General features: G+C 51.8%; 1 protein-coding gene across 2 annotated transcripts; it reads right to left on the minus strand.

Annotated features, from left to right (window-relative positions):
- Positions 1-314: 314 nt before the first annotated feature.
- Positions 315-13,073, minus strand: Skic8 (SKI8 subunit of superkiller complex). 2 transcript variants are annotated; one of them, XM_070042793.1, is made up of 11 exons: positions 13,026-13,073; positions 11,651-11,701; positions 10,809-10,836; positions 8,721-8,826; positions 7,544-7,716; positions 5,583-5,731; positions 5,276-5,369; positions 3,881-3,974; positions 3,270-3,362; positions 2,617-2,695; positions 315-604 (listed from the first exon to the last, which is right to left on the minus strand). In XM_070042793.1, exons 2-11 carry the CDS (start codon positions 11,660-11,662, stop codon positions 515-517), a joined length of 918 nt encoding a protein of 305 aa, XP_069898894.1. In that variant the 5' UTR covers positions 11,663-11,701; positions 13,026-13,073; the 3' UTR covers positions 315-514. The 2 variants fall into 2 exon arrangements, with proteins under 2 accessions (XP_069898894.1, XP_069898895.1); XM_070042794.1 differs by lacking the exon at positions 13,026-13,073 and adding an exon at positions 11,985-12,734.
- Positions 13,074-26,697: the final 13,624 nt, after the last annotated feature.

Here is a 26,697-nt window from a genome sequence, read left to right on the forward strand (position 1 = left end):
ATCTAGCTTTTTGCTGGTTCACTGGAGATAAAGAGTCTCAAGGCCTTTCTTGCCCCAGGCTGGCCTGGAACTTCGATCCTCAGATCTCAGCCTTCTGAGTAGCTGGGATGACAGGTGTGAGCCACCAGCGCCCAGCTAAGAACTTCACAACCCCACTCAAGATGTGGCAGCCCATGTGCAAACTCATAGCAGTGCATGCTCGGAACTGGGGTTCCATTTTGAAGCTGGAAGTTCTTGAAGTGCCTGGACCTCTATCTCGTAGCCAGCACCTTAGCTCTTCAGGGACCAGGCAAAGACACATGCATGCACACACACACACACAAGCAAAGAGATGCACATGTGTGCGTGCGCACACATATGCATTAATGCTTTATGTTAAAAGTATGAACAGCATTTCCAATAAAACAGGAACATGTTTATACTGTATGTACAAAAGTCTTCTCTACACAGATTCTGCATTTCTTCGCGGCTTGCCTTGGGGAGCGAGGCATGTGTGCTGGCCCCAGGTCCAGGCTCAGGTTGGACAGTCGTAGATGTGAATTTCCTGGTCGTCCCCCACAGACACAATTTTTGAGCCACTGCCATTGTATTTCACTCCCCAGACCTGGAGATTTTTTAAAAAAAGAAAAGAAAAAGTAGTTCTAAGGCCTTGATTTTTGTGCCAGTACTGGGACTTGAACTCAGGGCCTGAGCGCTGTCCCTGAGCTGCTTTTGCTCAAGGATGATACTGTATCATTTGATCCACACCTCCACTTCCCAGCTTTTTGCTGGTTTGCTGGAGCTAAGAGTCTCACACTTTGCTGCCCAAGCTGGCTTTGAACTAGGATCCTCAGATGCCAGACTACTGAGTAGCTAGGGTTACTGGCGTGAGCACCAGCACTCGGCTAGGCTAGAAGTGACCTTAATGCTGTGGTGGGGTTTGACCAGTCCTGGCCCTGACCCTGGCTCCTGGCCGCTGCATAGCAAGGCAGCATCAGGCTCCTGCAGGACCAGCTGTGTCACAATCTCTTTTTTTTTTTTACTGGGTTGCCTAGATGCCCTTGAACTTGCAATCTGCCTGCTTCGCCTATGTGTTAGGATTATAGGCATGCATGCCAGGCCTGGCCCAGAATTCCCCAAGGATTCCTATCCATACCAAAGACAAAGAAACACAACATCAAAACACCTTTAGCATTTCATCTTCAGCTTAGTGGTGATAAGCAGCCTCCTTTTAAAGATGGACCTGGCTGGGGATGTGGTTCAACTGGTAGAGCACCTGCCTACCAAGTATGAGGCCTTGAGTTCAAACTCCAGTATCAACCAACCAATAACACCTTTGAAGAGGGGCTGGAAATATGGCTTAATGGTAGAGTGCTTGCCTAGCATGCACGAAGCCCTTAGTACTACATAAATAGAAAAAGGTTGGAAGTGGTGCTGTGGCTCAATTGGTTGAGTGCTAACCTTGAGCAAAAGAAGCTCCAGGACAGTCCCCAGGCCCTGAGTTCAAGCTTCAGGACTGGCAAAAAAAACAAAAAACAAAAAAAAACCAAAACAAAAAACATCAAAGATGAAAATGAAAGTGTTATCACTAAAGGCAAACAACCTGTTAAGAATTTCCATCGGGTATTACACAAGAAAAAAAAAAAGAAAAAAAGCCGGGCGCTGGTGGCTCACGCCTGTAATCCTAGCTACTCAGGAGGCTGAGATCTGAGGATCGCGGTTCAAAGCCAGCCCGGGCAGGAGAGACTGTGAGACTCCTATCTCCAATAAATCACCAGAAAACCGGAAGTGGCGCTGTAACTCAAGTGGTAGAGCGCTCGCCTTGAGCTGAAGAGCTGAGGGACAGCGCCCAGGCCCAGAGTTCAAGCCCCATGACCGACAAAAAAAAAAAAAAAAAAAAAAAAAAAAAAAAAAAAAGAAAAAGCCATGCACTGGTGGCTTATGCCTGTAATCCTAGCTATGCTTAGGAGGCTGACGTGAGGATCAGGGTTTGAAGCCAGCCTGGGCAGAAAAGTCTGTGAGACTCTTACCTCCAATACAACTATTCAGAAAAAGCTGGAAGTGGCACTGTGCCTCAAGTGGTAAGCGCAAGCCTTGAGCACAAAGAAACAGGGATGGTGCCAGGGATGGTGCTGAGGCCTTGAGTTCAAGCCCCAGGCCCGGCAAAATATTTTTTTCTGTGTTTCTGTACCAGTGCCGGGGCTTGTACTCAGAACCTTGGCCCTCTCCCCTTTTTCCACTCAAGACTGGGCACTGCACTACTTGAGCCACACCTCCACTTCTGGCTTTTTGCTGGTTAGTGGGAGGTAAGAGTCTCTCAGACTTTCCTGCCTGGACTGGCTTCAAACTGGGATCCTCACATCTCAGCCTCCTGGTGTTGAGTCTGGCTGCGGCTCCCACAACAGCTCACTAAGGGTTCAGCCACCACGGCTGCTGAAGAGGAAGAGGAAGAAAGAAGGCCCCTCCAGGGCCACTGTGGACAGAGGCACCCGGGGGGGGGGGGGGAGACACAGGCGAGGGAGTGCCGTGGGCTTGCTGTGGAGGGCCCTGGGCAAACCGACCCCGCAGAGCCCCCACAGCACCGGCCTGGGCCTCCAACCCAACGCTGGGAGAAGCATCCTAAGACTGGGACCCTACCTGATCCTGGTGGTCAAAGAAGGTGTGGATGCACGTCCTGGTCCCCACGTCCCACACCTTCACACTCTTGTCTGAGGAGCTGTTGTGAAAGATCGTCTGTGTCAGCAACAGCCCCTCTCCCAGCCCTTGGGCATGCCTCTTCCCCACCCCCACAGCGCCTGTGCGGGACAGACCCCCTGCTCACAGCCCCCCCCTCCCCCCCCCCCGAGCATGAGGATCCAGAGTGAGAGGGCTCCAAGGCAGAGCCACACATCGTGCTGGGGCCAGAACTACTGAGGCTAGTTTGTAAGCAAGTCTACAAGGAGTTTCACGGTTCAAAAGATCGCACCTCTGTAGTAGCTAAGAACACCTTTAGTAACTAAAATCTTTTAAAACTAAGGAAGCTAACTTGAATTTTAAAGAAGGTCATGCAGTCCTAAGGTTTTAGGTAGCTCGTGCCTCAGATCACTTTTACCTTCCAGGTGTGCTGTGTAATTTCACACCCGGGTCTGCTGAGTAGCTCAGGCTGATAGGAACTGACTCTGTAGCCCAAGCTGATCTGAGCTTGCTTGTGATCCCTCAGTTTCCACCTCTCAAGTGCTGAGATTACAGGAGTGTGCTACTATGCACAGCTCTCCCAAACATTTCAGATTGTACTATGAAAGCCAAAGTACCTGGAGACGAAGTGAGTGTCGTCGGGGCAGAAGGCGACGTTGAGCACCCAGGAGGCATGGCCGCTTAGGGTGCCGGCCAGGTTGGCATGTTGCCTGCCACAGGAAAGGTTCAAAAGCAGTGACAGGGCGCTCTGGGGCATGACAGCTGGGGTGGAAGGGGCGCCCTCACTCTGCCCTCACAGCTGATGACATCTGCTGTGTTTCCAGGCCATCCACACCAAACAGTGTGGACACCAGGAACAAGATCCCAGACAAACAGCGTGGGAGCAAGCACAGACTGCGAGCTGTGCACAGAGGCGTGGCTGGCCGAGAGGTTGGGCGGCAGGCAGCAGGCCCACGTGCTGCACTGCACCCACACCACACAGTCCCCACGGGCCAGGGCTGGGGACACCACGTGGCTGAGAGGCACAGCTGAAACCTAGCCAGGAATACGGTGTGACTAAACTCTACAGCCATTTGCACTTGGGGTTTTGGTTTTTTTTTGGTGCTGGTCCTGAGGCTTGAACTCAGGGCCTGGGCACTGTCCCTGGCTGGCAGGGGGGTGTTGGGGGGGGTGAGGGGAGGGGGACAGGAGGGCGTGCTCCCTAGGGCTGCGGTGGACAGCAACTCACACATCATAGATCTTAATGTAGCCATCGTCGGAGGCGGTGACCAGGAGCTGGGAGTCGGGGGAGAAGGTCAAGGAGCGGATGGGCATGGCATGGCCTGAAATGCATGATGGGAAGTATACCATTACCCAGGCTGGTCACAGCCACCCCATAGCGAGGCACCGAGCTGCAAACACCCTGGTGATTCAGGGGGAGGAGTACTGGCTGGTCCTTCCTCCTCATGGCCTAGAAACACCTGCACAAACCAGAGCCTTAGCTTCTCACACAGGCGTAGCCTCAACACACACTACCTTGAAACAATTCTGGGCATGGTGGCTCATACCTGTAATCCTAGCTATTCAGGAGGCTAGATCTGAGGATCACGGTTCAAAGCCAGCCTGGGCAGAAAAGTCTGTGAGACTCTTATCCCCAATAAGCTACTCAAAAAAACCAAACATGGGCTGGGAAGGTGGCTCAGTGGTAGAGCACTTGCCTTGCATGCTCGAGGCCCTGGGTTCAATTCCTTAGCACCACATAAGAAAAAAGCCGAAGTGGCGCTGTGGCTCAAGTGGTAGAGTGCTAGCCTTGGGCTGAAGAGCTGAGGGACAGCACCCAGGCCCAGAGTTCAGGCCCCACGACCGGACCCAAAAAAAAAAAAAAAAAACCAAACATGCCACTGTAGTTCAAGTGGTAGAGCACCAATCTTGAGTGAAAAAGCAAGGGACAGTGACTAGGCCCCGAGTTCAAGCTTCAGGACCAACACAAACAAAGCTATCTTTCAATCACAAAGTACTGCAGAACCAAAACCAACAGAAATGAGACATTCATATGGCTGGGTATATTAATAAATAATTTTTAGAAAAGCTAATTCACTACAATGAGCATTTAGCACTTAAAATAAGTTCAAACCAGTAAGAAGAGTCATTTTTGAGTCATTTCAGTCTCCAACTCAAAAGAGCAGTTTGCAAATCCGATACTCATTTGCATTTAACAGTTCCTCCTGCCACCTCCCCCAGCCCCTACACTTGGGCTTGAACCCAGGGCCTCTTGATCTAACTTTTCACTCAGGATTGGCTCTCTATCACTTGAGACACTCTTCCATTTCTGGTTTTCTGGTGGTTTATTGGACTTGAACTCTGGGCCTGGGCATTGTTCCTGAGCGCTTCAGCTCAAGGCTAGCACTCTACCACTTAAGCCACAGCACCACTTCTAGTGTTCTGGTGGTTTATTGTAGATAAGAGTCTCACAGACTTTCCTGCCTGGGCTGGCTTTGAACCACTCAGATCTCAGCCTCCTGAGTAGCTGGGATGACAGGTGTGAGCCACTGGCACCTAGCTTAAGAGCATTTTAAGGAAAGAATGAGTCTTCCTTTGGGATCAGATTGCCCAATTTGCACAAAGTGAAGCTGAGAAGCTCTACCTTCAAGTGTGTGAAGAAGTTTTCCAGTTGCAATATCAAAGATATTGATGATTCCATCGATGGCTCCACTGGCCAGGTACTTCCCGTCGGGGCTCTGTTGGGAGAGCACAGAAGCGAGAGAGTGCTGGAGCTCAGGGAGCCCCTCTGCTTCTGGCAACAAGCATTCTATAGGCTGCGGGGTTCGCCGGCTGCAGGCCGCACACAGCCACGCCACAGCCTGATGAGCCCCGCAGGGACATGGGCCAGGGACGGCGACAAGCTGGAGGAGTGAAATCACAGTTCAGGAAAGAGAGCCAGGTGTCCTTACGTATGCAATGCTAAGAATGAATTTTCCTCGTGTGTCCAAAGAATATTCTTTCTTCCCACTTTCCACACCAAAGATGTTCACTTTCCCTACGTGAGTGCCAGTGGCCAGATACTGGGAGTCAGGAGAAAAGGCCAAAGTCCAGGCGTCCACTGGAGAGAAAAGAGGAGGAAAGAAAATCACAGTGAGAACAGAGGCAACCTCAAGTTCAAGAACCGTGTGTGTCTCACCAGATGACGCAGTGTGAATGGAGAGACGGGGTCCTGAGCCAGGAGACCAGGTTACCATGATTTTTAATTCAAGGACTTCTTAAAAAAAAAATTTTTTTTAGGGGCTGGGAAGGTGGCTCAGTGGTAGAGCGCTTGCCTTGCAATGCCTGAGGCCCTGGGTTCGATTCCTCAGCACCATATAAGCAAAAAGAAAAAAGCCAGAAGTGGTGCTGTGGCTTAAGTGGTAGAGCGCTAGCCTTGAGCTGAAGAGCTGAGGGACAGCGCCCAGGCCCAGAGTTCAGGCCCCACGACCGGACCCCAAAAAAATAAAAAAAATAATAATCATTAAAATGTTTGCAGTGTTTGGGGGGGCGGGGGGGAGGATGGGAAGGGATGGGAAGGGAAAACAAAGGAGGAGACTACAATGCTTGATAAGAAATGTACTCATTATCTTGCCCATGTAATTGCAGCCCCTCTGTACAGTATTTTCACAATAAAAAAATAAAAATATATATAAAAAAAATGTTTGCAGTGTAAAAAAAAAAAAAATTTAAAGCCAGGCACCAGTGACTCACCAGTCATCCTAGGTACTTGGGAGGCTGAACTCTGAGGATTGAGGTTTGAAGCCAACCTGGGTAAGTAAGTCCCTGAGACTCTTCTATGAACTACCAGAAAACCAGAAGTGGTGCTGTAGCTCAAAGTGGAAGCACATGAGCACTGAACAAGATGAGCTCAGGAACAGTGCCCAGGTCTTGAGTTCAAATTAGGGGGTCTGGGAAGGTGGCTCAGTGTTAAGAGTGCTTGCCTTGCATGTATGAGGCCCTGGGTTCGATTCCTCAGCACCACATAAGCAGAAAAAGCCAGAAGTGATGCTGTGGCTCAAGTGGTAGAGCGCTAACCTTGAGCTGAAGAGCTGAGGGACAGTGCCTAGGCCTAGAGTTCAGGTCCCATAATTGACCAAAATAAAATAAAGCAAAAAAGGCTATGGATGTGTAGTACAGGCCTGGCAAGTGCAAGGTTCTGAGCTCAAATCCCCAGTAATGTCAAAAGTAAAGAAAATGTCTCCAGGAGCTGGTGGCTCACACCTGTCATCCTAGCTACTCAGGAGGCTGAGATCTGAGGATTGCAGTTCAAAGCCAGCCCAGGCAGGGAGTCTCTAATTAACCACCAGAAAACCAGAAGTGGCCCTGTGGCTTAAGTGGTAGAATGCTAGCCTTGAGCTGAAGAGCTCAGGGACAGCGCCTAGGCCTAGAGTTCAGGCCCCATGAGGAGAAAAAAAAGAAAATGTGCCACAACACACTGGAATGGTACTTCATATGCTAGAAATTGCAATGAGGGCTGGAGGGAGAGCAGTGGTGAGCTAGAGAGCTCAAGCTTCAGTACCCCTCACCCCACACGCATGGGCACACACACGAGCCACAGTGAGCTGACTGGGCAGGAGGGAATGCCACTCTACAATGTGTGAAGCATTCATTCAGAATGGCACACTCGGAGGGCCAGCGGCCCATCCAAACTGTCTACAATTCCAAAATCCCCAAAACTCCCAATTCTTTTCTGAATGGTCACGCCAAAACTCTCTCGGAAGCAAAACGTCATGTTCCACCATCTCTCGACAGGATGACTCTCCACTACAGAGCGCCTGTGTTTAATACGGGAGCTCTTCCCGGCCATGAAGGCAGCGGAGAATGCGACCATGTCTGAGCCATGCTGACCCTGCTCCCCCAGGGTTTGGGGGCCCATTCCCTCCGCACTCACCGGGCCCCGCATCTATAGATTTGATCTGCTTGCCATTCTCCAAGTCCCAGAGGCGGATGTGCGCGTCCAGGGAGCTGGAGGCCGCGATGGGCAGCGTGTGGCTGATGTCTACGGATACCACGCCCAGCTGGTGGCCCTCCAGGCTCCACTGCAGGTCCAGCCGCTCGTCCTGCCTGCCATGGGGACGCACAACATGCACTCGTAAACACACACCTTGTAGCTAGCAACAGGTATTCTGTGTCCTCGGGGCTGTGCATCCACCAAATACAGCCAGGTTTGAGGTTTTGTTTTCTTTTGTTTTTAATAGGGCTTTGAAGCCAGGGACCAGTGGCTCACACCTGTAATCCTAGCTACTCAGGAGGGCTGAGGTCTAAGGATCACAGTTCAAAGCCAGCCCCAGCAGGTAAGTTCATGAGACTCACCTCCAATTAACCACCAGAAAACTGGAAGTGGTGTGGTAGCTCAAGTGGTAGAGTGCTCACCTTGAGCTGAAGAACTCAGGGTCAGTGCCAGGCCCAGAGTTCAAGCCCCCACAACTGACAAAAATAAATAAATAAATAAACAACTAGGTCTTTGATCTGGCTAGCAGGCAAAGAGAGAGGGGGGAGGGTGGCAGGGAGAGAAACCCAAGCTGTTGTTTTCAACTACCACACTGCAACAGGTTTTTTTTTTGGCTAGGAAAAGTTATTATTTCCCCAGTAGCAACTTGGGAGCACAGAAAGCAAACCCTTCAACCCCAGCTGGGTGCCAGTGTTCATATCTATAATCCTAGCTATGCAAGAGGCTGAGATCTGAGGATCACTGGTCAAAGCCAGCCTAGGCAAGTAAATCTTTGCTACTTATGTCCAGCTAACCAGCAAAAAGCCAGAAGTAGGCTGGAAGCCAATGGCTCATGCTTGTTATTCTATCTACTCAGGAGGCAGAGACCTGAGGATTGTAGCTCAAAGCCAACCTGGGTAGGAAAGTCTGTTGACACTCGATCTCCAATGAACCACCAGAAAACCAGAGTGGAGGTGTGACTCAAAGTGGTATGGTGCTAGCCTTGAGCAAAAGAGCTCAGGCATAGTATATAAGCCCGAGTTCAAGCCTCAGAACACACACACACACACACTCTCTCTCTCTCTCTCTCCCCCCGCCCCCCAATCTTCCAAGGCTGTGTGTCAGGGGAGAGGCTCACCATTTCCAGACCTTCACCAAGTCATCCAGCGACCCTGTGACCACGGTTTCTAAGTTGTCCTTCTTGTTTGTCCCCCAGGCAACGGACCAAATGGCGTCATCATGGGCTGGAATGGAGATGGCTTCACTTGCGAGCTCCCCCTGTAATCAGCACTGTGCATGCTGCGCGAAGCTGAACCCCTGCCCGCAGTGGAGTAGCTGATGTCCACACCTGTCTCCCCGCTCTCCTCTTTCCTACAGAGCACTGGCTGGAGTGGGGGCTTCTCAAGGAGCCACTTCCCCATGACACAAGCCCACATGGTGTGGAAGCCCAACCAGAAAGCAGCCAGGTCTCCAGCGGGGAGCCCAGATCTGAACCTGACTGGAGACAGAGCATGGGAGACCCCTGGAAACAGCACAGCTGTAAACACAGGTGTATTCCCATCTAGGGAAAAGGTTCAAGGCCAATCTAAGTGACAGAGTAAAACTGCTTTAAAAATCTAAGGGCTGGGCTGGGCTGGGAAGGTGGCTCCGTGGTAGAGCACTTGTCTTGCATGCCTGAGGCCCTGGGTTCGATTCCTCAGCACCACATAAGCAAAAAGAAAAAAGCCGGAAATGGTGCTGTGGCTCAAGCAGTAGAGTGCTAGCCTTGAGCTAAAGAGCTGAGGGACAGCGCCCAGGCCCAGAGTACAGGCCCCACGACTGGACCCAAAAATAAATAAATAAATAAACATTTTTAAACAATGGAGGGGGTAACAATGTTCAAGAGGAAGTGTACTCATTACCTCACTCATGTAACTGTAACCCTCTGTATAGTATCTTTACAATAAAAAAATTAAAAAAAAAAAATCTAAGGGCTTAAAAAAAAAAACCTAAGGGCTTAGCTGGAGGTTCACACCTGTAATCCTAGCTACTAGGGAGGCTGAGATCTGAGGGCTATGGTTGGAAGCCAGCACGGGCAAGAAAGTCTGTGAGATTCTTATCTCTAAGTTACTACAAAAAGCTGAGTGGAGCTGTGGCTCAAGAGGCAGAGTGCTAGCCTTGAGCACAAAGGCTCAGGGACAGAGCCCAGGCTCAGTTCAAGCTCCATAACTGGCAGGAAAAAAAAAAATCCAAGGAGCCAGGCACTGGAGCCTCACGCCTGCAATATTAGCTACTCAGGAGGCTGAGATCTGAGGATTGCGGTTCAAAGCCAGCCAGGGCAGGAAAGTCCCTGAGACTCTTATCTCCAATAAACTACCAGAAAACTGGAAGTGGTGCTGTGGCTCAAGTGGTAGAGCACTCTGAGACTCTTATCTCCAATAAACTACCAGAAAACTGGAAGTGGCACTGTGGCTCAAGTGGTAGAGTGCTCGCCTTCAGCTGAAGAACTCAGGGACAGCACCCAGACCCTGAGTTCATGCCCCATGACCAACCAAAAAAATCCAAGGGCTGGAAGCATGGCTCAGTGGTAGAGCACTTGCCTGACAATTGAGAGGCCCTGTGTCCAAGCTCCACTGCTGCCAGGAGAAAATGAAACAAAGGCTGGAGATGAGCTCCCTGGAGGATGTGCCTGGCATGATTGGGGGAGGGGGAATAGGTCACCTCACTTCATGAGCAGATACTGGAGGCTTAGAGAAGACCTGCAGCTCATCCAAATGCACAGAGTTAAGAAGATGGGGATGCAAACCCAGCACACTTCACCCTGTGGGGGTGCAGAGCTGGTGTAGCTATGTAAGCGTGGACAAAAAGGAGCTGGCACAGTGACTCACACCTGCATCTCCAGCCACTCAGAGGAGGTAGAAACAGGGGGATTTCGGTTTAAAGCCAGCCTTAGCATAAAGTTAATGAAGCCCCCATCTCAACCAATATATGGGTCATGATGGCTCAGCTGCCTAGGGGGAATTAAATAGGAGGAATTCAGTCTAGGCCATCTGTTCAAGCCTCAGGACCAGTGCATACACACCACTAAAAAGCCAATAGGTGTGACTCAAGTGGTAAAAGCCAGCGGAGCAAGCAAGTCACAAGCCATATTCCTCCAAAGTGAAAGGAGGTTTTGGAGGGGCCAAAGAAGCTTAGGAGACCCCATTTTTTCCAAAACATAAGGTTTCCACACAGGCAGCCTCCTTACCTTGCTCCTGTTTGAAGAGAATACTGTACTGGAAAAGAACAGAGGCCATATTAAGTTGGCGCCTCCCTGGTGCATGCCCAGTGGACAGGCACAAAGTGTTAGCCACTCCCCCTGCGACAGCCCTGACCATTCTGCAAGTTCCCGGATCCCTATTCCTGATCATGCAAGATTTGTCATATTAAAAAAAAGAACAACCAATTCTTGCCAAGACATGGTGGCTCACGTTTGTCATCCCAGCGGCTCAGGAGGCTGCCATGTGAGAACTGCAGTTTGAAGCAGGCCAGGTCAGAAAAGTCCATGAGACTCTTATTTCCAATTAACCACCGAAAAGCCAGAATTTGAGCTATGGCTCAAGTGGCAGAGCACCAAGCTAAGGGACAATGCCCAGGCCCTGAGTTCAAGTGTATGTGTGCACATGCGTGTGTGAGCGCACTCAAGAGTAATTTGTGTGTGTGTTGGTTCTGGGGCTAGAACTCCTGGCCTGGGTGCTATCTCTGAGTTTTTGTACTTAAGGCTAGCCCTTTATCATTTGAGCCACAGCTCTTCTTCCAACTTTTTTGGTACTTTTAGGTCTCACAGACTTTGTTGCCTGGGCTGGCTTTGAACCACGATCCTCAGATCTCAGCCTCAAGTAGCTGACAGTAGTGAGCCACCAATGCCTCGCTCTGAGTGTGCCGCTTTTACTAGTGCTGATCCTGGAATACCAGGTGCCCTGGGTCCCTGCTCTTTAGGAAGAGGACAAGAATCTGGATGCTCAATCCTAGACCCCAACCAAACACATCCTATTGGGCTTGAACTTGGCTGGACACAAGTGATATTCTTCCCCTTCACACAGACCTTACCTGGGTGGTCATTTCCTTAATCAGGAACAACAGGCTCAAGGCCAGACAGCTCTGTGGGGGCAAGGGCAGAGTTTTAGTGAGGGTAAGAGCATCAGCAGGATACCCTGTTGCTTCATGAAGACAGAGTTCTTCTGAAACCTCACTGGGGATCGGTACCTGGGAAGTCCCTTCCCAAGCCCTGCCAGGAACAGTGGTATTTATTCCTCCAGGGACTCAACCAACACCTGCCACCTTCCTAGATTCTCCCCAAGCCTTGCTGCAGAAAGTGGCCAGTGTTGCCCTCTGCTGTTCAGACAGACAAAAAGCATAAGTCCTTCTCATGAAGTATTCTTACTCCAGCATGAGGTAATCCAATAGCAAAGTTCTTAAGAGTCCACACAGACGTCTCCTCCAAAGCAGCCTGAAAAAGTTCAGAAGGAGGGAACGAGGGACAGGACTGGAGACACAAGTTTCTCAAAGTCCACAAATCAAGGATCCAGCTTAACCAAACATAGACTTAAAGTCAGGCGCTGGTGGCTTGTGCCTGTCATCCCAGCTACTCGGGAGACTGAGATCTGAGGATCATGCTTCAAAGCCAGCCCGGGCAATAAAGTCCATGAGACTCTTAGCTCCAGCAAACCACCAAAAAACTGCTAGTGGCACTATGGCTTAAAGTGGTAGAGTGCTCGCTTTGAGCTGAAGAGCTCAGGGACAGCGCCCGGGCCCTAAATTCAAGCCCCAGTACCAGCACATACACGGGCCAGCGGGCTAGAGGTGTGACTCAAGTGGCAGAGACAGTGGAGAACGCAAGCCGGCCACTTTCCTTTTAAACAAAGGGAGGCTTGGAAAGGCCAAGGAACTTAGGAGACCCCAGGCTTAGTCTTGACCCCCGCAGGTGGACACAGCTATAGTCCAGGTTGCTTCCTGACAGGTAGTGTCAGAGCTACGAGACCCCCAGAGGGCCTCCTCTTCTTTTTGCCATCTTCTCTGCGTATTTCCCCTCCTGTCTCCAGGCGGCTCGCGGCTCCCTTCTCAACGTTTCCCGACGACCCCACGGGCGCCGGTGTCACTGTCCGCGGTTCGTCGACGCCCGCCGGTGCGGGGCGGCGGGTGCGGGGTGAGCTACCCAGGGTCGTGACCCCAGCCCGCAGCCCGGGGCCTGCAGGAGGCCCGCCCGCCCGCCTCCACCCTCCCGGGGAACCCCGGGCCCCGCCGGTGAACCGAGCCAGCGTGGGTGACGGAAGCCCCCGCGGGGCCCGCGGCCTGGCGCAGCCTCGAGTCCGTGTGCCTAGGAACGACCCTCCGGCTCCGCCCGCGCCCTCAGCCCCGACCCCGGCCCTCAGGGGCCCCAACGACCGAGCCGCTCCCCCGCCAAAGCCCGCGCGCCTCAACTCACCCCACGCACAGCCCGGCCACCGCGGCGACGTCAGGCTCTGTGCGACCCGGACGCGCGGTAATGAGGTAAGAAGGGGGCGGGGCCGCCGGGGGCGGGGCCGCCAGGGTCCCGGCGCGCGCTGCAGCGCCTCCTGCCGTCCTTACACCGTGCAGGAGGCGTGGCCTGAGGGGAGATGGGCGGGGCTAGTGGAAGACACGCCCCCTCCAGGGGCGAGGCCTCTGGGACCATTCTTTCCTGATGAAGATCCAGAGAATTTAGTTTATTCGAGTCTATAATTATTTAATTAATTAACGTAGTTAATTAATTCTTTTGGCTGGTCGTGCGGATGTGAACTCTGGGCCAGGGCGCTGTCCCTGAGCTCTTCAGGTCAATGCGGGTGCTCTACCATTTGAGCCACGGCACCACAGGTGGTTAATTGGAGAGCAGAGTCTCACGGAGTTTCTGCCCGGGCTGGCTTTGAACTGCAATCCTCAGATCTCAGCCTCCTGATTAGCTAGGATGACAGAGGTGAGCCACCCGCCCCCCAGCCAGGATCTTTTTATTAGCCAGTTCTGATGATGTACTGCTGCTTGGCCTAGGTGGATTTCTACTATAATCTAACTAAGCTGACTTTTAGGGACAAGGTACCCATAAGCCAGAGCTTCCCCTTCACATCTGGGCTGGATTTAAGACGGATGGCAGAGTGACCGTCTCTGAGTTTAGTATAATTCCATCTTGCAGGCCCAGTGGCATATACCCCAGGACCATAGCGGTGGATAATTTCCATGATGATATCGGAGAAAAATAAATCATAAAAGAGCAAAAAAGAAATGGTGCTCAAATTCCTGGAAAAACCTCTACCCATTCCTAGAAAATAATATATGAATATTGTTCTGCTTTATGAAGCCTGTTTCTCTCCTTAATTTCTATAACACTACATCATTAACTTCCCAGTGCCAACTGCTTAAGTTGTTTGTGAGTCTATCTCTCATTTCTGTTTGTGGTAAAAACTAAAAACTTCCTTTGCTACACAATCAACACTCTCGGTCTTGTTTTTGGCTCTATAATTCCAAGAGGGGGAAAAGACTCTGGAACTCTGGCCAGATTCCAGCTTGCCTGAAATTATTTATTTTTATTTTTATTTTTTTGTTGGTTGTGGGGCTTTGAACTCTGGGCCTGAGCGCTGTCCCTCAGCTCTTCAGCTCAAGGCTAGCAATTTACCACTTGTGTCACAGCACCACTGCTGGTTTTCTGAGTGGTTTATTGGAAATAAGAGTCTCACGTACTTTTCCTGACCCGGCTGGCTCTGAACTGAGATCCCAGCCTCCTGAGTAGCTAGTATTACAGGTGTGAGCAACAAGCATCCAACTTGCCTGTAATTCTGACTGCTCAGGGGGATGAAATCTGAGGATTGAGGTTCAAAGCCAGCCTAAGCAGGAAAGTTCATGAAACTCTAATCTCCAAAAAAGCTAGCAAAAAGCTGGAGGTGGAGATGTAGCTCAAAAGGTAGAGCACAAGCCTTGAATGAAAAAGCAAAAAAGACAGTGTCCAGACCCTGAATTCAAGCCACAATACCAGGGTGCACATGTACATGGGCATACATACACACACAGTGGCAAAACTGTTAGACAATTACAAAAACAAATTCGTTGCTGGAGCCCAGTGGCTCACGCCTATAATCCTAGCTACTCAGGTGGTTGAGATCTGAGGATCACAATTTGAAGCCAGTTGGGGCAGGAAAGTCACTAAGATTCCAGAAGTGGAGCTGGGACAGTGCCCAGTTCCTGAATTCAAGCCGCAGGATCAAAAAGAAAAGAAAAGAAAAGAAGGAAAGAAGGAAGGAGAAACGAAAAGGAAGAAAAATGAAACAACTCAAAAAAGTTTGAGTCAACATAAGCAGACTAAATTGTGACAATTATTATGTAGTACCTTCTAAAAATCAAGACTTCCTCCCCTCCCCTCCTAGCCCCTTCCCTTCCAAGTGTCAGTACTGGGCTTGAACTCAGGGCCTTATGCTCTGGCTTGGTTTTTTTCGGCTCAAGGCTGGTGCTCTACTACTTGAGCCATGCCTCCACTCTGTGATCATTTTCAGAACCCTTTATGATCAAACCTGATGTCAGAGAGCAATGCCACTTTTCTGATGCTTATCCCCCCCCCCCCAGATGACCCGGCCCTCCCCTTCCTCCTCCCCTTCTTGCTCCCTTCCTGTCCTCCCCCTCCTTCCTCCCTACTTCCTGAAGGCTGCAGTGCCTTGAACAATGCTCCTCTCCTGTGGGCTCCTCTCTGAGCTCTCCCCAAGCCCTACCTTGAGACTACACAGCTCAGCTGCCTTGGGGGATGTCTGGTCCTTCCTTCACTTTGAGTTCCACAGTATTAAAGGAGGTGATGAGGGACAGGAAGTCACGGGAAAGAAAGGAGGGGACCCAGGGATCAGGGCAGGACTTTTTGTTCATCATGGGGCTTGAACTCAGGACTTGCACACTGTCTTTGAGCCACAACCCTACTACCGGTTTTCTGGTGGTTCATTGGAGATAAGATTCTCCTTGGCTTTCCTGCCTAGGCTGGCTTTGAACTATGATCCTCTGATCTCAGCCTCCTGAGTAGCTAGGATGACAGGTGTGAGCCATTAAGTGCCCAGCTAGGACTTTTTAAAAATAGGACCAGAGGCAGAAGCCTGGTTATAAATGTAAACCCAGTGGGACACAGGAGCAAGGAGACCGAACTAGAGACCTTGCTGAGCCCAGAATCACAGGTCTGTCTAGGCCACACAGGCCCTGACTAAGGAGCTGCCAGCCAGAGGCATTACCAGTACTGACCACAAGCTGGCAGTCACCTGCCACGCATTGCCACACGTGGCCAAGGGAGGCTGACAAGGACAGGCACCGACTTTCCTGGAGCGAACTAGTGAGGGTAGCCTGGCAAACCATCTTAGGGCCATGAGTAAAGAACTCTCCAGCCTCAGTTTCCTTTTTTTAAAATTTGTCAGTCCTGGGACTTGAGCTCAGGGCCTGGACGCTGTCCTTGAGCTTCTTTTGCTCAAGGCTGGCATTCTACTACTTAAGCCAGTGCCACCTCTGGCTTTTTCTGAGAAGTTTATTGAAGATTAGAGTCTTTTCTGCTTGGGCTGGCTTTGAACCGTAATCCTCAGCCTCCTACATAGCTGGATGACAGCTCCTTTAAGAATCAAGATCCAGCTGGCACTGGTGGCTACAAAGGAGGCTGAGATTTGATGATCATGGTTTAGAGCCAGCCAGGGTAGGAAAGTGTGTGAGACTCTTTTATCTCCAATGAAACTGGAAAAAAGCTCTACCATTTGAGATGTGGCTCAAGTGATAGAGTGCCAGCCTTGAGCAAAACCAGAAATCTCAGGGATAGTGCGCAGGACCTGAGTTCAAGCCCCAGGACAGACAGACAGACAGACAGACAGACAGACAGACAGACAGACAGACAGACACACACACACACACACACACACACACACACACACACACATACCCCTACTACCAGATGGAGCTGAATGACATGTGCAATTGTATTTTCTTTTCCTTTTTTTTTGGGGGGGGGGTGGTGTCCGGTCATGGGGCCTGAACTCTGGGCCTGGGCGCTGTCCCTCAGCTCTTTAGCTCAAGGCTAGTGCTCTACCACTTGAGCCACAGTGCCACTTCCGGCTTTTTTCTTATGTGGTGCTGAGGAATCGAACCCAGGGCCTCATGCATGCAAGGCAAGTGCTCTACCACTGAGCCACCTTCCCAGGTGGCCCGCAATCGTATTTTCCTAGGCAGGTATGAACTATCTTTCTATCACATGCTTCAGTGGTTTTGATACATAATTTGGCATGTCACCCTGAACCCATAGTAGGAGCACCCTGCTTGTGTCCATTCTGTGTCCCTTCATGAAAAACTGGACAGTAGGATTGGAGTAAATGACTCTTGAGAGCATTACTATTATTATTATTATATTTTGTGCTAGTACTAGGACTTGAACTCAGGATCTGAGTGCTGTCCCTGACTGTCCCGGAGCTCTTCAGCTCAAGGCTAGAGCTCTGCCACTTGAGTCACAGCATCGCTTCCGGTTTTCTGGTGGTTCATTGGAGATAAGAGTCTCACGGACTTTCCTGGCTTTGAACCATGATCCTCAGATCTCAGTCTGCTGAGCAGCTAGGATTACAAGCATGAGCCACTGACACTCAGTTCAAGATTCTTATTTACAAAGTTAGTGGCAGTTCCGGGGTGCAGGGCAGGGAGGGGACAAACAGCTCTGCAGGGAATTGAGCAGAACAACCAGGAAAAACAAGCTTGGGGGTGAGAAAGGACAACCTTGAACTTGCCAATGCATGGAGAAACTCCTTCTCGGCCCGGCTTTTGCCCCCGGCTTCTGCCAGGAAGGACATGTTCCCTGGGCAAGCTGAGAGCCTGGGAAAACCCCAGGACCCGGTATCCAATACACCTGCGAAGGACAAAGGGAATTTAAGAAGCAAAGGTGGGGGGCTGGGAAGGTGGCTCAGTGGTAGAGCGCTTGCCTTGCATGCCTGAGGCCCTGGGTTCGATTCCTCAGCACCACATAAGCAAAAAGAAAAAAGCCAGAAGTGGCGCCATGGCTCAAGTGGTAGAGCGCTAGCCTTGAGCTGAAGAGCTGAGGGACAGCGCCCAGGCCCAGAGTTCAGGCCCCACTACCGGACCCCCCCCTCAAAAAAAAAAAAAGGAAGCAAAGGTGGCCTGAAATCCACACACAGCCTTAAATTAGGACCTGTGTGGGCTCCAGTGTTCATGCCTATAATACCCTAGCTACTGAAGAGGCTGAGATCTGAGGATCACAGTTTCTTTGTTTTTTTTTTTTTTTTTGGGGGGGGGTCAGGTCCTGGGGCCTGATCTCTGGGCCTGGGCGCTGTCCCTCAGCTCTTCAGCTCAAGGCTAGCGCTCTACCACTTGAGCCACAGCACCACTTCAGGCTTTTTTCTTTTTGCTTATGTGGTGCTGAGGAATCAAACCCAGGGCCTCATGCCTGCAAGGCAAGCGCTCTACCACTGAGCCACCTTCCCAGCCCAGGATCACGGTTTTGAAGCCAGCTCAAGCAGAAAAGTACATGAGACTCTTATCCCCAAACTACTCAGAAAACCAGAAGTGGCCCTGCAGCTCCAGTGGTTGAACGCTAGCCTTGAGTATAGAGCGGCTCAGGGATGGTTCCCAGGTCCTGAGTTTAAGCCCCAGGACTAGCGAAAAGAAAAAAAAAAAGCCAGAGGTGGGGCTGTGGCTCAAGTGGTAGAGGGCTAGCCTTGAGCGGGAAAAAACCCACAACAACTCAGGGATAACACTCAAGTTCTGAGTTCAAATCCAAGGCTTAGCTCAAAAATAAATAAATTTAATAATGACTTGTGATGAACACTCTCTCTTGTGTTCTTGGACTCCTCCCCTCCCCTGCCTCACACAGAGATCCTTATCTAAAAGAACCTCCAGCCTACTTTCCCTGAGCCCTCGATGGGCCTCCTTCCTCTGGCTATTGAGTGTGTTTTCCCTGGGCTTTTCCTAGGCTTGTTTATTACTTTGCTTTTTGTGTTGGTTCTGGGACTTGAATTCAGAGCCTGAGTGCTATCTCTTAGCTTTATTTTTTCATTCAAAGGTAACATTCTATTCATTAAACCACATCTCTACTTCCAGCTTTTTTCCAGTTAACTAGCAATGAGTCTCCCAGACTTTCCTGCCCAGGCTGGCCTTGAATCACAGTCCTCAGATCTCAGCCTCCTGAGTCACTAGGATGACAGGTGCGAGCTACCAACTCCTTGGCCTCTACTTACAGCTCTGTGTGTGTGTGTGTGTGTGTGTGTGTGTGTGTGTGTGTGTGTGTGTGTGTGTGTGTGTGTGTGTGTGTGAGTGAGTGGTTAATTGGAGATTAAGAGTCTCCTAGACTTTCTTGCCCAGGCTGGTTTTGATCCAAGATCTTCAGATCTCAGCCTCTTGAGTAGCTGGGATTATAGGCGTGAGTTGCTGGTGCTAGCTCGCATCTCTAATTAATTAATTAATTAATTAATTAGCCAGTCCTGGGGCTTGGACTCAAGGCCCAGATGCTGTCCCTGAGCTTCTTTTGCTCAAGGCTAGCACTCTAGCACTTGAGCCACGGCAACCCTTACTGGCCTGGTAAGAGGACCAGAGCCAGGACACTGGCTTTCCTTCAGAGAGTGGGCAGTCAGAGTCCCAGGCAGCAGCAAAACTCCAGGCTCTTGACAATCCATGGAGGAAAGAAAAAGACTTAGCACCGTGAGCTGGTGGCTCACGCCTGTCATCCTAGCTACTCAGGAGGCTGAGATCTGAGGATCATGGTTCAAAGTCAGCTCTGGCAGGAAAGTCTGTGAGACTCTTACCTTCAATGAACCACCAAAAAACCAGAAGTGGCGCTGTGGCTCAAGTGGTAGAGTGCTCGCCTTGAGCTGAAGAACGCAGGGACAGTGTCCAGGCCCAGAGTTCAAGCCCCATGACTGACAAAAAAAAAAAAAAAGACTTAGTGATGTAGCCAGGGGCTCTGGGTTCTAGCCCCAGCTTCACCAGGTATGAGTTATATGCTTGGAGACCCATGCAGCTTCCTCAGGACCCAATTTCATGGTTCCCCCATATCTGAGACCCCAGCCAGCCCTGCCCTGGCTCCCAGCCACCCACAAGGACATCACTTTGAGTCTTAGCTTCCAACACCACGATTCTATTCTCCCAGAAAATATCACCATCTTGGGCCAGCTCCCTGAGGGTAGATTATGTGTGTGTGTGGGGGGGAGGCTCCCCGATCTATAAGAGCTTGCTCCAAGGGTCCCTTGTCGATTAATTTGGCAGCTCAGTATCCAGGGGACAAGTGATCTTTGCCTGGCCTAATGTCTCTGTGTCAGAAATGAGTGATGAGCTTCCCTGGGGGGCCCTCCGCGCCCCCCTTGCCCCTCCCAGGGTGTGTTTTGTTATCCGCTCCCTGGATTTGCATACATCATTGCCTGGACACCCCCTGGTCCATCCAGAGGCCACGGGGGACTCGTTAGCGATGCATTATGGGCCAGTGGGAGCAAGGCATGCTGGGAGGGCAGGCTCAGCTGCACACGGGCTCTTTGTCTTCTGCTAGCTGGGTGGAAAGATGGATGGAGATTTGTCACCAGGCCTGAGGGCTGGGGGGAAAAGCCGGGAACAGACTTGGGGCCAAGCTGTTGGCAACCAAGTGACCTGTGCCCACTTTCACAGACAGATGCAACGCGAGCTCACGTAAACTAAGGGTGCATGGAAGGGAGCAGCAGGGCCAAGGAAGCTATGGGGCTGGATGCTGGAGGCTCATACCTGTTATCCTAGCTAATCAGAAGGCTGAAATGTGAGGATCACAGTTTGAGGCCAGCTTGGACAGGAAAGTCTGTGAGACTCTCATCTCCTATGAGCCACGAACATAAAAAGCTGGAAGTGGAGGTGTAGCTTTAGCCTTGAGCCATAGCCTTGAGCAAAAATGCTCAGACACAGCGCTCAGGCCCTGAGTTCAAGCACCAGGATTGGCACACACACACACACACACACACACACACACACACACACACGCGCACACACACACACACACACACACACACATACTGGGATTCCGATGTGGTTTACACCAGGGTCCCCCATCAAAGTAGATGGGGCTAAGGGTGCTATTTGCATGGCACAGAAATCTGACATTGCTCAGACTAGCTTCTTCCAACTCTTCATTGTGTGCAAACAAATCCAAGGCCTGAGAAAGCCTTGAGGAGTAGCCAGGATCACTTCTGGGTCAGCAGCAGCCCCCAGCTCAAGACCACTTCCAGGTCAACTCCACTCTGTCACACGATTGTTCACATCTATGAACTGAGTGGAAACGTAAGCATTTGTACAGCAATCGTTAACTGCCTGGGATTGAGAAGCCGGTGTTGAATAACTCAGAGACAGGTGCTGGTTCCAGACGGGGGTCAAATGGAACTCTCTGCTGAAGCCAGGCACCAATGGTTCCCACCTGTAATCCCAGCTACTCAGGAAGCTGAGATCTGAGGATCGTGATTCAAAGCCAGCCTGGGTAAGACAAGTCAGAGAGACTCTTCCCTCCAATTAACCAGCAAAATGCCAGAAGTAGAGGTGTGGCTCAAGTGGTAGAGCTCCAGCCTTGAGTGAAAAAGCTCGGAAAGAGTGCGCAGTCCCTGAGTTCAAGCCCCAGGACTCGGGCTTGAACACACACACCACCCAAAAAGTACATGACTTGGGATAATGGCTCTCTGTAGGAGTGTGTGTGTGTGTGTGTGTGTGTGTGTGTGTGTGTGTGTGTGTGTGTGTGTGTGTGTGTGTGTGTGTGTGTGTGTGTGTGTGTGTGTGTGTGTCCTGGGGCTTGAACTCAGGGCCTGGGCTGTGTCTCTAAGCTTTTTTGCTCAAAGGTAGCACTCTACCAGCTTCACTTCTGGCTTTCCTGCCTGGGTGGCTTTCAAACCTCAGTCCTCAGATCTCAGCCTCCTGAGTAGCTTGGATTACAGGCGTGAGCCACAACTCTTTTTTTTTTTTTTTTGTCGGTCGTGGGGCTTGAACTCTGGGCCTGGGCGCTGTCCCTCAGCTCTTCAGCTCAAGGCGAGCGCTCTACCACTGGAGCTACAGCGCCACTTCCGGTTTTCTGGTGGTTTATTGGAGATAGGAGTCTCACGGTTTCTCCTGCCCGGGCTGGCTTTGAACCGCGATCCTCAGATCTCAGCCTCCTGAGTAGCTAGGATTACAGGCGTGAGCCACCAGCGCCCGGCGAGCCACAACTCTTGACATGGAGCTCTCTTTCTAAATCCAGCCATGCTTGGCCTCCTATCAGAGACATTAGAGCAACAGACAAGCAATGTCCCAAGCCACCCTCTGGCAGCTTGTACAACCCGGACCCCAGTGTGGCCCTCCGGCCCCCTTCAGACTTCTCCCTTCTCTCTCCCGAGTCTTTTTCCGACTCTGCCCTCCAGCTGCCCAGCAGGACTCATCTGCATAGACGGGCAGAGCTGAGCAACAAGATCACACTATCCTCCATTTATTGAGGCTCCCAATGCCATTTTAGTATTTTTTTCTTTTTGGTCGGTCATGGGGCTTGAACTCTGGGCCTGGGCGCTGTCCCTCAGCTCTTCAGCTCAAGGCGAGTGCGCTATCACTTGAGCCACAGTGCCACTTCTGGTTTTCTAGTGGTTTATTGGAGATAAGAGTCTCACGGATTTTCCTGCCTGGGTTGGCTTTGAAAGGCCATCCTCAGATCTCACCTCCTGAGTAGCTAGGATGACAGGCATGAGCCAAAATGGTGTCCAGCTGCCAATGCAGTCATCCATTCTTACAACCATCCAGTAAGGTAGGGTCCTCCTGGCTTTTATTTATGGATTTATTGATGTATTTATGTACTTACTTTTCAGATGAGTAATCTAAAGCTCAGAGAGGCTCAGGTACTGAATGAATGGATGGATGGATGGATGAGTGGATGGATGAATGAATGAGTGAATGGATAGATGGATGAATGAATGAATGGGTGGATGGATGAGTGAATGGATGGATGGATGAATGGATGGATGAGTAAATGAATGAATGGATGGGTGGGTGAATGAGTGGATGAATGTGTGGATAGATGGATGCATGAATGGATGGACAGATGGATGAGGGAATGAATGAATGATTGAATGGGTGGATGGATGAATGAATGCCTGGCTCTTGAAAAACCGCAAGCTTGGCTTTCACTAGTGTGATTTACGGGGTGGGGGGGGCACCGCGGGGGAATGGTAGCTATAATTCCTCGGCACACACAGCAGTTCCTCCAGGGCCAAAAAGAAAGAAAAAGGAAAAGAAAGAAATAGCAAACGAGTGGGCAGCGGGGCCAGCCCGGGGTGAGGCCTGTGGTGACGAGGGGCAGGTGGGGGGCTCCAACGGTCCCACTGTGGCTCTGACCCCACTGCAGGTTCACCTGCTGCTCGGACGTGGTCCGGGGGCGGGAGGGTCAGCTGCGCCCCATCGACCACCCCTCAGCATGCCACATGGCGCCTCTGAAAATCCATAAAGGAAGAGACACCCGCTCAGCCCCGATCCATCGCTTCCCCCTCCTCCCCCCCCCCCCGCCGGTGCAGGCACGTGTGCACCCTCCTGTAATACCCGCTAGTCAGGGCCACTCAATCATGCTGTGAGATTAACAGCTTTCGGCCTCCTCCTTCCTCTTGCTGCCCAGAGCACATGCTAGGAGCTGGAAAAGCCCCTGGCGCTCTCTCTCTCTCTCTCTCTCTCTCTCTCTCTCTCTCTCACACACACACACACACACACACGCACACACGTGCCATGGCTCTCTTTAATTGAGATGGACGGATGTGGGGCACGAGTGTGCAGAGTCAGTTGGGCAGCGGCCCGGGGCCCTCCAGATGTCCCGGCCCATCCATTCTCCTCCTCAATCAATCAGACAGCTGCGAACCCCACGGCCAGCCAGAGATGGAGATTCTAGTGTGCTCCCCCCAGTCCCCCCCTCTCTCTATATATTGCTTTCTATCTCCCTCCCTCCCTCCCCTTCTCTCTCCTCTCTCTGTTTTTGTCATTATCACTGTCTCTTCTTCTCTGTCTGTCTCTCTCTCTCTCTCTGGTTCTGTCCCTTTCTCTCCTCTCCCTCTTTCTCTCCTTAACCCTCCCCCCCTCTCTTTCCTTCTCTTTCCCACTCTCCCTCCCTCCCCTTCATTGTGTCCGTCTGTCTCTGTCTCTCTCCCAGGGCCGAGCCCCACGCCCCGAGCTTCCCCCAGCCAGGCGGGTGTGTAATGAAGAAGGATGTGACAGCGATTGCATTATTGCATCCGCCGCTGCTACCTCGGGAATGAATCATGGTAATGAGACTGCCAGGCTGCTGATAGAGTGCGCGAGCAGCCTGGCCACGTCGCCTCCACTCCGGGGGCGCAGCCCCCCTCCCCACGGCTCCCCACAGCCGCAGGCTGTGAATATTTAATGCCTGCCGCAGTGTTTGTAAATATGATTCATGGATTCTGGGCTTGATGGGTCCCCAGCTGAGCTCTGGCCCTCCACCAGGCCAGAGGCCCAGGCCTAGGCCAGGCAGTGCCGGCAGCGTCTGTCTGTCTGTCTGTCTGACCTGCCAGGTGCCCTCCACACCCCTTGTGGCCTGGGACCTGACACCTCCCACAGAAGCCAGGGTTACAATCTGAGGGCAAGCCCCTGGAGCCCAGAGAAGACACTGACAAAGACTCAGCACGCTGGTGGCTCACGCCTGACATCCCAGCTACTACTCAGGAGGCTCAGATCTGAGGACTGGAGTTCGAGGCCAGGGAAAGTCTGTGAAACTCTGATCTTTAATGAACCACCAAAAAGCCAAAAGTAGGGCTGTGGCTCAAGTGGTAGAGCACCAGCCTTGAGCAAAAAGCTCAGGGACAGCAGCTAGGCCCTAAGTTCAAGCCCCGGGCAACCATCTGACCAGCTGATCTGAGCCTTTCAAAGCCTCTGCATCCCATCCCCAACAGCCACATAAATGCGCAGGGCACCGTCCGCCCTGTGTGTACGTGACATGGCTGAGGGGAAAGGTGCCGGACTCAGACATCCGAGCGCAGGGCCCAGCTGCTGCCCCTGGCTGGGTCATCTAACCTTTGGTCTATCAGACATCAGGGCCACCATGATGCTATTCTGTTAGAGGCATAGGGAGGCTGGGGAAATGCTCAAGTCCTTTCTAAGGTTAAAACATGGAGCACACAAAGCGGGATGGCCATGACTCACACTGGTCCTCCCAGCTACTCCGGGAGGCTGAAATCCGGAGGATCGCAGTTCAAAGCCAACCTAAGGCTGAGAACAGCCAGTGACTCCATCTCAGAGGCCCTTCTGCGTCCTGTCTCAGCGTGGGTAGGCGATCGCCTGGGCCCTCTGTTTGGTGGAGGCAGAAGGACCCCCAAACCGTCTTTTTAGCCAGCTGCTCCTCCACAGACCTCGCTAGGGCCTTTGCTTTGCCCTGGGGAAGGTTGTACACGGAGTCTGATCAAAGGCTTTGGGAAGAGGCCCAGCCCCACCCTCAGGGTCAGAAAAGATCAAAAGCTTGCTAAGCTGGCCAAATCCCAGGACCCCCCCCCCTTCCTACCACCCCCAAGAAGTTGCATTGATCCACTGAGGCCTCAGATGTGCCCTGCCTCCAGCCTCCGCCTCCCCTTTTCTTTCCCCCAAGCAAGCACTGTCCACTCTGTCTGTCAGGAGTCCTGGGTTCCTGATTCTGAGGAACAAGACAAAGGCCTGGAAGGGAGGGAGACCATCTGCTCCCTTCCTGCGCTTGCGCACGTGCGCACAGGCACACACACGTGGACCAGATGGAGGATCCACCCGGAAAATCTCCCCCAATCGTCCACCATTTACCCCAACACCTACCCTGGCATCTCTCTGAGCCACGCCCCACGCCCAGCCCATGCCACTCTGAAACTGGCAAGGATGACAGGAGTATGGAGGGCCAGAGCATGGAGGGATCTGGGCATGGGGACAGCGGCGAGGGCTGGGAGGAGCAGGGAAGCTTCCAGAACTGACATCATGTGAGCTAATTTTTTTTTTTAGCATGTTTTTGGGTTTTGTGTTGATGCTAGAGCCTAACCTCAGCCCTCCTGGGCTCAAGGCTGGTGTTCTACCACTTGAACCACAGCCCCGCTTCTGGCTTTTTGGATGGTTCACTGCAGAGGAGAGTTTTGTGGACTTTTCCTGCGCTGGGGCTTGGCCTTGAACCCTGATCCTCTCTCATCTCAGCCTCCTGAGTAGCTGGGATGAACGGCGGGAGCCACCAGCGCCCAGTCTTGCCTTGCTTGCTTTGAAAAGCCACCATTACTTACTGACTCAGCCTTGGCTCCAGCTGGGCCTGCTTGCCTGAAAGATGGGCAAAGAATGGCTTTCCCAGGGGAGCAGTGGGGGACACGAATGAAGGATGGCTTCAGGGAGTCCAAACTCAGCGGTCATTAGCGCCGCCCCCACCCCCTGGCTCATGCGGGAACTCTTAACTCCTGAACAATGCTCCATCCATCTTGCTTCTCTGCGCTGACACACCATGGCCCTGTCAGCTGATGCCCCTCGGGGAGGTGGACGCAGGGCTGCAAAGAGGAAAATCCAGAAGACTTCTTCATTGTTTCCACCACTCTGAAAACCATAAAAAATGCCCAGGCTGGGATTAATGTGGGTTGCTTCAAGGCCCTGCTCTGTGGTTTGGGGCCCAGAGTACTGGCCTACCATTGCGAGAGACAGGCCAACGGCCTGTAGCTTCCTGTGGAAAGACCCTATTTGAAAGCAAGCCAAGGATCGGCGGCACACGCCTGTCATCCCTGCTACTCAGGAGTCTGAGATCTTGAGGATCACAGGCTTCAAAACCAACCCTGCTGGTGGCTCATGTCTGTCATCCCAGCTACTCAGGAGGCTGAGATCTGAGGATCGCAGTTCAAAGCCAGCCTGGGCAGGAAAAAGCCTGTGGGACTCTGTTGTCTAGAAAGCTAAGCAAGAGCGTGGAGTCCTAAGTTCAAGCCCCAGGCATGCATGTATACATGCACACACACACACACACACCTTAGGGTGTGCAATGGGGATTCTGGTCAGGGGACTTGGGGTGATGCTGACATCATCTGGGCTCCCAGACCACCAGAGCCCAGCTCCTCCCTGCTCAGATGCCCCGCGCTCACGCCCTTCCTTCCAGGGATGGATGGGTAGATGGTGACTTATCCCAGCTTAGAGGTGAACAG

The sequence above is a fragment of the Dipodomys merriami genome, unplaced genomic scaffold (assembly GCF_024711535.1).
Source record: "Dipodomys merriami isolate MVZ:Mamm:240054 unplaced genomic scaffold, mDipMer1.0.p SCAF_33, whole genome shotgun sequence".
Taxonomy (NCBI): domain Eukaryota; kingdom Metazoa; phylum Chordata; class Mammalia; order Rodentia; family Heteromyidae; genus Dipodomys; species Dipodomys merriami.